We start from the raw sequence: 10,185 nt of genomic DNA on the forward strand, positions 1-10,185 counted from the left end.
CACTTTGTTTATTTGTTGAATACATAAATAACCCCTTGAAAATCAGTGAGTTGACCTTCCCTCTAGCGCCACCATCAGGCCAAACCTTTAAATGAAAATGAGTTTAAATTTACAGGTTTTGAGCACATTCATGACTCTCACCAAATGAACCATATTGATTAATGTTGGTGACTCCCCCTTTCCTCTCATAAACATATTTATTTACTTATTTTTATCTATTTTGTTGTAATATATTTGTTGCTAGTTACTGTAGGATCTTACTCACCCCTCCTCTCTTGTTATCCGGGCTTGGGACCGGCAATGGCAGAGTTATAGAGTTTTTTTTGTTTGTTTTTGTTTTTTTATGATTTTTTTGGTTGTTTTTTCTGTTTTTTTTTTTCATTTGTGTGACAGAAAATGGATAATGAGAACATGTCACGTAGTAGTTAGAACATGGAACAGTTTTTAGAGAGAAACAACATGAAAATCCACCCATTTTGAACAGTGTGATAATGTCAGTAGCTAAAACGTGGAACAGTTCATGCCACAGTAGCCAAGCGTTTAGTCTGCACTACTGTACACAGGATGTGCAGAGTGTGTGTGCATGCGCCTTGCAGACATACTTTTCGCATTTTGAACAGGTCATGCTGGTCTTGCAGTCGTTTCGGACGGGACAGACCTGACACCTGCCACGTTTCTTGCCTGCAGTTTGTGCCACTGGAGGAGTTGGGGTGTTTTTTTCTCCCTCTGTATGTCCCTCACAATAGCTGCAGCAACTGGTGATGCTCTTGGAAGGCTCTGTCTTCTCTCAATTTGAGGCCTGACCAGTGCATTGCCAAGCTCCTCCAGGAAAAGACTCCTTCGGCTGAGTTTTCCCCTATTCCAGTCTTTGTTTATCTCACACCAAATCACGAACGCATTATATGCACTCACATCAATGATGTGGAAGAAGATGACAAGGGGGCAACGGGCAGTCATGCGTCGACAGCTGTATGTGGCTGGGAAAAAGGCGGGAAAAATCAGTTCTACTTTGGCAGGTGTGAGTTCAGAAGGTCACACAGATCCCCAGATGTCTCAGTTCAAATGTATCAACTCTGCACCTGCAGGTGTGGTCATGTTAGGTCACTGACAAGTTTTAGCAGCTAAAACAGCTTGAGGTCAAATTGACCCCAGAGGACAACCAATGCGTGTAATATGTGTTCAGCACGTTCAAAAAATAACATCACAAAAATGTTATGCTTTACCAGTTGTCCCCATCAAATTAGGAAAAGTCATGAAATATGAAGCAAAAAAAAAAAAAGTTAACTACTATTTTTTGAATGATAAACATTGAATGGGGTCAAATTGACCCCAAGGACGACAGGAGGGTAAAAATGTTTATAAAAACTATTTCGTCAGATATATTATATCGTGATTAATTTGCGTGAAACTGATCATAAAGCCGTATGTTCGGAAAGGAAGCTCGAGGTGGAGAAAAAGCTATAGAATATATAAATATGTGTGTGTGTGTTTACATACATACAGGAGTCATGGAACTGTGCTTACAGCTCCTGCATATTTCAGGTACACTAATAACTTGTGTACATGGTTCTTGTTGATGGCATTAAAATAGCATTAAATTAGAGTCACTCATTCCTGTATGAACCCTGTGAGCGCTTAATTTAATATGACATATTAAAAAAATCCCCATCAGCTTTCAGCATGTGTTCAGTTTCTGCCCAATATATATATATATATATATATATATATATATATATATATATATATATATATATATATATATATATATATATATATATATATATATATTTGTAGATTTTTGTAACGGGGATAACTAGGATAATTCAAAGCTTTTTTTGAATAAACGTTGTTTGTTCTCTACTTCCAAACTCAGCATCTCTTCATACATTCCTGTAATAAGAAGTTTCTTTTGAATGGTTTTGATTAAACTTTTAGTCCCTCGGTATAAAATAAATATTTTGATGGAGATGAGAAATCTGCTTCCTGGTTGGTGAATAACCAATAGTTTGCATCGTATCATTTAAATAAACGGTGTTAGTTTTTTTGGAATGTATAAAAATTAAGCTATAATTTCTAGTTACCGATCTGTTGCTACTATATTTTAATATAGTATAATCTGGGGGGAAGTCAGTCATTTTCGGTAACTTTGAAAGCAGCTTCATACTTTTAATTTTTTTCCTCTTTTCAGCACCGCTAGGGTAACTTCTTTTCATCTTTCTTTCCTTTCTTTTCTCTTCTCCCCCGCTCTGCTCATATCGTCCATTCGCGCCGTTTTTTTTTCAATTAGTTTGCTGCCTGTGTTTGGACCTTTCTGCCCATGCAGCAAATGGACTGAACCAATGCAGTGGACACTGTAGGGGGGGCCCCGAGACACACTTAATATTATAAGCATTCCAATGGCATTTTAGCGAAAGGATTTTTTATCAAAAACATAATTAATGTGCACAAATAAGTAATAGCTCTATTAACCATACATGTGAAAGGAGTTTTAGGGGGCCCCCCAGGAACTCGGGGGCCCTAGGCAACTGCCCAGTTTTGCCTAATGGTAAATCCGCCCCTGGCTGAGAGACGTTAACCTGACAACAGCCAGGTTGTCAGTTAGAGAGACGTTGCTTTGGAAGAAGAAACATGAGTTCTTGATCCGGAGAAGCTGAATTTCAAACTTTACCGAAGGCTGCTTCCGATCATCATCATCTAGCTTCAAGGAGAGTTTATCAGCGAGCAGTAGAAACACTGACGGAGGTTAAAGGAAGACCCAAAGTGGAGATGGACGATCAGCACAGACTGCTGGATTTCACCAGGATCCCCCAGATCATCTTACACCGGATAGGTAGGAAACACCGGCTCTGTTCGAAAACCTAGGACGTGTCCTCCAAGGACGCGGTCTACCTAGACTGGATCCTTGACTGGGTCCTTGAAAATAAGGAGACCGGAAGAGTTTAGGCTGTGAATTCGACCAGGTCTACCCTTCGGTGGGTTTTACCGCCGTATGCTCTGTTGCTTAGCAACCGTGAACGTTGACACACAAAGCAGGAAAAGAATGAATACAGAAGTTTTCAAAACTGTTTATTTATTTCTTTTTTATTGTGAAGTGAACAAAGACTCACAAGAATCCAGAGTTGAATAAAGGTTCCAACCACCGGGAGCAGGAACAGATAAAATCAAATGTAATGATAGAAACCTTAGTCAGTTAAATAACCTGCTGCTGTCATTCTGCACATCTCTGATGTTGCTGCTATTTTCTAATTACTGTAAAAATGTCCATAGCTGCATATTGGTTATTTATTCCCCAGTTTTATATTGTTAAAACACTTTACAGAATTATTTTTTTTATATTTTAACTCTTCCCTATTATGTTATTCTTATACATTTTTCTAAGGTCCACATTTGTGTGACCATTTTCAATAATCTTTCTGCTGCTGTAAATCTAAACAATGTATTTATAAAAAAATATATCTGCAAAATCTCTAATATTCAACAACAAAAAATACGTAGTTAAGCATATTGTGCAAAACAGCAATAAAAAGATAAAAATCCTATCAGATTTATAGTCCCCACCCTGCAGATATATTAGAATCTGTCCTTAAATTACAGCCAAACCCATTTACACAGTAACAGATAAAAACCTTTAGATAAATCAAACTTTACCGCCACATATCTGACTCAATAACCATTAAAACATCTATTTTTCATTAATCTCAGACGGAACTATTAAATGACTTGTATTATATTAAACTGAACTTCCAATTTTCACCACTGGTCGGCGCCAAGTAACCTTTCCTCTGATCATGGCTTGCTTGGTCTCGCAATGAATCCTGGGATATCCAAGAATACCGAGGATACATCAGACCCGTCCTTCAAATCGGGCAAAAAGAAGGACGCATTTTAAGGCCGCATAACGAGGACTCTTGGAATCCGACCAGACCTCGGTGCCCCGCTATGACGTAATCGGCCTTCGAATCCAGTCATTTACGGATGCGTCCTAGGTTTTCCAACAGAGCCACCTTTCCAATCAGTCTCCGCCAGTCACGTGACATTTGTTGCTAAGACGCCATTTTAGGTGGAAAAGGCGTAGGGTAAACAACCGCCGCATAGCTAATCGAAGGACTAAAGGCCCGTTTACATAGCAGCCTGTCCAAGATAAGTCATTACAGTTAACATAAGCCTGAAAACAAGTATTGAGTTTGGTGAGAATAGATTGTACAGTACTAATGTTTCATGTGAAACATTTTATATTAATAATACATCGTACAATGTGATGTCAATTAATAGGAGATAGAAGAATGATAACACTACTTCTAGAGGGGCCTTATCACAGGAAAGGTATTAAGGTAAGACACAGGTGCTGAGTATAGATGTGTGAGATTGACTGTCAGAGAGGCAGCTTTGCAGCATTTGCACAAGAAGAAACTATAGAAAGAAAAAGTTTCCCATCAGAGATCTATGGACTGAGCTGCACTAAAGTGAGCAGAACTACACAGTAGAAATAAATGGGTCAAGGCACCCGAACAAGGTACTGGACATCTATGTAATGTTTACTCTGAACACACATTTACCCCATTTGTTCCTCAGTAACTTGACATACAGCAGTTAAGGCAACATGAAAGGGACATTTCATGCATGTAAATATGCTGTAGATAGAGCTGTATATGGAGGACCAACTCTGCCATATTTAAAAATAAATACAGAAATAAATAAATGCTCAATAAATAAATAAGCATACAATTAATTGCCACCAAAAATACAATCAACAAATAAATACAATTATAAATTATATTATAATGGCAGGCAGAACTGTTAAAAGGGCAGGCAGAAAGAAATAGCGGCGAAGAAATAACTAGGGTAAAAAAAATACAAAGGAAGAATAAAACAGACAAAAATATTATAACATGCACTTAAATAAATACTTAAAAATATAAGTAATAAAAAAATGAAGTTGAAGATAATAAATGACAAAAAAATAAATAAGGTAAATATTAAAAAGGCAGAGAAATAAAGAAGCCAATTAAAAGAGTTATATACTAGTGCTGTCAATCGATTAAATTTTTTTAATCGCGATTAATCGCATCAATGCCTGAGTTAACTCGCTATTAATCGCATTTTAATCGCAAATTTTTTTTCTGATTGAAAATCATTTAAATACTCTCGATGACATACAAAAAATACATACAGGCTAGGTTTGTGCCAATGTTCTTTTTTTAAAATGAAAACAGGTCACAGATACTGATTTATGCCATAGAAACATATGGCAAGAAGATGGGGAGGCATGTAGCAAAAAATAACAAATATGTAGCCAAAAAAAAGGCCCTGAAAACAGGCTGATGTAAAAGACAGTCTTTACAGTTAATACAGTCTTTTGAACAAAGACAAGCATTTTACCCTACTGCTATAAAATGTAGTACAGTTAACATTAGATGTTAATTAACCAAGATAATAATGAACAATTTTCAATCAATACATCAAAATCAATAGACCGACATCCCTAGATGGAGGTAGTCTATGCTCTAGAAAGTTACTTTTCAGACTCTTAACAAAAATGAGAACACACACACACCCACCCACACACACACACCCACCCACACACACACACACACACGATACCGACCTGTGGCGTACACAGACAGCAAGAGTGCCGTAGCAGATTCCATTTCACCTCAGTAATCTGTTTTCTCAGCGTATTTCAGGTTGCTACTAGTTACCAGACACTCAACTTGTTTGTTGGTGGTGGGGCTTAAAGAAAAGGCACTAGCGTCACCCAGTGTATGAGCGTCTTTTTCCCTTGAGGAGCTCCGCTCTTGAAGCCTATGAGAAATGCATACACTGGGGGAAAATAGCCCCGCCTTCCCGCAGGCTGCAGCGGGATGTACTTGGAAAATTGTACCATAAAACCACATAGCGTTAATCTCACGTTAAAAAAATTATCGCCGTTAAAATGGCCTCGCGTTAACGCGATAATAACGCGATAATTTTGACAGCACTATTATATACCTTTATGACTAGCTGTATAATTTAATTTCTACTTACATTTATTTGTTGTTTGTATTTTTGGTGGCAATGAATTGTATGCTTATTTATTTATTAAGCATTTATTTATTTCTGTATTTATTTTTAAATATGGCAGAGTTGGTCCTCCATACTGCTGTATCAACAAATCAACAAAAAGGCGGGTTCTGTTTGTTACATCAAAATCTCCACAAATCTGAAAAGAAGCAACATAAAAAATACATTTTGCTTGTGAGTAGGTTCATACGGGTCATTTCTGGATAATTTCATACTATATATACAAAAAAAGAAACAACAACACTGCTTCATATTAAGCAGGATTTACACCAGTTTCACATTTTTAACTTTTAACACTTTTGGTTTTATTAAAGGAAATATCAGATTTTCTCAGGTGCCAAAACAAAATGTAACAGCTCTGTAAAGGCTCACCAGAGAGCAGAACATAAAGTTAACATGACTATAACAGCTGAATGCTGCGATTTCCATGTTGCTCAGCAAAACGCTTCACAACTTTATCTAGATCCAATGCCTTTGTGCGTTTTGATTTGAGTACAACCAAACTTGATAGTCTCTTTTCTGTCATAGTTGACCGCAAATATGTCTTTATGAGGCTGAGACGTCAGGCCTAACTAACATCATAGATAGAGAAATAACGTTCTGCAACCTGATTTTTATCATCTGTAAATCAGCATTACAGCTATGCTAGCAACATTGTGCTTTCATTATGATTTCATTTCTCGATAGTTAATCAGTTTCTACCTGTTTCATCCTGTGTCTCCTCTCCCCATCACCCCTGGCTCCCTCGCTTTGCCTCATTCGGTTTTCAAAACAATCAGTCTCAGTCGCTCTCGCGTCATCTCGTGCTGCATTCACTGCAGTCCGACATTAGAAATTAGCGGTCGGTAATTCTCAAATGATTCATAATTTATAAGCCTCGCCACCCCTACCGCCAACTGGGGTGGCAGCTGGGGTGGCAAGGCTGTCATTTAGGGTGGCATTTGCCACCCTATGCCACCCCAGTAGATCCGCCTATGATCAGTGGTCTTGTATGTTTTCCATTTTCTAATAATTGATCCCACAGTTGATTTCTTCACACCAAGCTGTTTACCTATTGCAGATTCAGACTTCCAATAATAATCCGTCAATAATAATAATAATAATAATCATTGAACTTTATTGATCTTCCATTGGAGAAATTTACCTCTGCATTTAACCCATCCCCTTGGGGAGCAGTGGGCTGCCATCGTGGGACACCCAGGGAGCAGTGTGGGGTTAAGGGTCTTTGCTCAGAGACCCAGAGTGGCAGTCTGTGGGAGTGGGACTCAAACTCAGAACCTCAGGATTCCAACATCTATGCCCTGACCCCTAGGCCGCCACTCCCCTTCAGCAAATTTGAACATTTTAGTTTCCCGGGGGAAAAACAGGCCGTACAATTTTACCTTTTTTAGTAAAGGGCGTACAATGTATGGCTGTATATATGGCTAGCTAAAAGCCCTTTCCTGAAGACAGAGCAGCATTGACTGTTCAGTTATAACATGTAATGTCAGTGCTGCAGTGCATGCTGGGGGATGTATTTCTGTTTTGGTTATATGGAGTTTGATCATCACATGGATGTTTAAGGTGAAGTATCCTTTTTTTAACCTACGAATAGAAAGTCTTTCTCCTGTGTTTGTTTTTCCAGACCGCCTCCAGCATTATGATGGAAAAGAAGAGGTTTTCTCTGAGCAGTGGTCCTCTGAACAGGAAAGGAGATCCAGGTTGGATCAAGCGGAACCAGAACCTCTGCAGATAGGAGAACAGCAAAAGCCAGAACATCACGGGACAAGAGAGGAAACCATTGAGCTCCTCATTAGTGAGCACGAAGAGCAGGTTGTTTTGGAACAGAAGACTTTAAATACTGGAAAGAAACCTTTAACATGTTTGACATGTGGAAAAGTGTTTCTAAAAAAAGGCAATTTAATGGTTCACATTAGAACTCACACAGGCGTGAAGCCTTTCGAATGTCTGTCATGTGGAAAAGAATTCACTCAGAAATCTAATCTTGAAACCCACATGAGAATTCACACAGGTGAGAAGCCTTTCGAATGTCTGTCCTGTGGAAAAGAATTGACTGAGAAATCTAGTCTTGAAACCCACATGAGACTTCACATAGGCGTGGAGCCTTTCGAATGTCTGTCATGTGGAAAAGAATTCACTCAGAAATCTAATCTTGAAACCCACATGAGAATTCACACAGGTGAGAAGCCTTTCGAATGTCTGTCCTGTGGAAAAGAATTGACTGAGAAATCTAGTCTTGAAACCCACATGAGACTTCACATAGGCGTGAAGCCTTTCGAATGTCTGTCATGTGGAAAAGAATTCACTCAGAAATCTAATCTTGAAGCCCACATGATAATTCACACAGGTGAGAAGCCTTTCGAATGTCTGTCCTGTGGAAGAGAATTCACTGTGAAATCTAGTCTTGATAGACACATGAGAATTCACACATGTGAGAAGCCGTTCTCCTGTACAAATTTTGGAAAAAGTTTTACTCAAAAAGGTAATTTGATCAGACACATGAAAATTCATACAGTTGAGAAGATGAATGAATGGCTGTCCTGTGGGAAAAGCTTCAATGAAAAAAAATCTTAATATGCACATTAGAAATTCACACAAGTGAGAAGCCGTTTTCCTGTATGATTTGTAGAAACATTGTTCATGCATATTTTTCACTTGTGGTAAATATCCATTGTTGTGTGAAAAAAGTTTTCAACTGTTTGGTCCAGTTAAATAAAGGAGATCGATGGATTTACTCAGTCGGCACTTTATTTACTTTGCAAAGTAAAGGAGAAAAAGACATTCACATTCACAGCATGATGGTCTGCCAAGTTCTAACCTTAGACAAGTTGTTCCCTTGCTTTTAAGGCAGACTCAAAACAATAACAGACACTTTGGTTAAACAGTTACCTTGGAAAAGTATGTGGTTTTGTTATGAGAAAAAGGTATGTCTTGTCTATAACCATCTCCCACTCAGACATTTTGTGGCCTTGCAAGTGAGACAAACTAGCTGAGAAAAAACATTTTTAGAGAATACATAGCATACTTCAATAAATAAAGAAGGAAAGAACAATAACATTTTCCCACCACACCATCTACAAACTCCCTCACCTCAGTACATGACAAAGGCATTTTTCTTGCTAAAAATAAACCTGTCAATAACCTTGGTACTCTATTAATTAACTGAGAACTAGAACAGATAAGGTACAATGTTGTAAAACTGGTAAATATTTAAACTATGGAACACCAAAAAACTGTTTAGAGGCTGGAGTCTGTACTTTGCTGTTAAACTGAAGTCCTAAGACAGTGAATATTGTTGGTTTGAAGAGTTAAACATTAGTTTAAAGTTGTTGCGGTTATTTGGTTAAAAGTTTATGTTCTTACTGATCAGTTTTTACCTGCTTAAGGTTGGAAAAAAAGCTTTTAGCTTATTATTGTATTACAGAAGTTTCACACTCAAATGTGTAATGTATCTACTTTTTAAGGATTTCTAGTATCATTTTGCTTTGAACTATTTCTTATTATTTTGTTCTTGATAGTATAGTATTGATAGTTGTAGATGTTTTGTTTACCTGCTTTGATTGAAAAAAACTATCATCTATTTTAATAACAAGTTTTTTATGCATTTTCTGATGTGGATGTTTTCCATTAACGTAATCAACTCTAGATTGATGAGCTAAGCAAAAATATTCTAATAAATAAATATGGTAAAAAAGTGATTAATTATATGGTTTTATTAAAAAGAATTGTTTCTGATGATTTAAGACAACAAAAAGCTCTTCATATAAATTTTTTAGTTATTCATTGTTGTGCAATTTTGCTTGTTAAACTGTAAATGTATTAACTGTAACCACAAGTTATGATTGATTAGTCATTTAATAAAGGGAAAGAAATAAAGTGAGTGTTGGTCAAATGATTATAACTAACAATTTGTTCAGTTACCAGGTGTTATTAACATGTCAAGCTAAGCTTTGTGGCTGGACTCTTGGACCAGGGGTCCGTTTAAAGATGCATGTTTACTGAAGACTGAATAGTTTTCTTAACCTGAAATCAGGTTTTCCGCTTCAGAGTGTTTCCTCAACCTGTTTCAGTCACCGTAGTAACATTCTCTCCAACGACACAAAACATTGTCGTAGTTTTGGGCAT

General features: G+C 37.4%; 1 protein-coding gene across 1 annotated transcript; it reads left to right on the forward strand.

The window, feature by feature from the left end:
• The first annotated feature begins 2,533 nt into the window (after positions 1 to 2,533).
• On the forward strand, positions 2,534 to 9,092 carry LOC119786084 (gastrula zinc finger protein XlCGF8.2DB-like). The gene is made up of 2 exons (XM_038289173.1): positions 2,534 to 2,830; positions 7,685 to 9,092. Exons 1-2 carry the CDS (start codon positions 2,767 to 2,769, stop codon positions 8,632 to 8,634), a joined length of 1,014 nt encoding a protein of 337 aa, XP_038145101.1. The 5' UTR covers positions 2,534 to 2,766; the 3' UTR covers positions 8,635 to 9,092.
• The last annotated feature ends 1,093 nt before the right edge of the window (positions 9,093 to 10,185 follow it).

The sequence above is a fragment of the Cyprinodon tularosa genome, unplaced genomic scaffold, assembly GCF_016077235.1.
Source record: "Cyprinodon tularosa strain WSP-4 unplaced genomic scaffold, ASM1607723v1 ctg264, whole genome shotgun sequence".
NCBI classification, from domain to species: domain Eukaryota; kingdom Metazoa; phylum Chordata; class Actinopteri; order Cyprinodontiformes; family Cyprinodontidae; genus Cyprinodon; species Cyprinodon tularosa.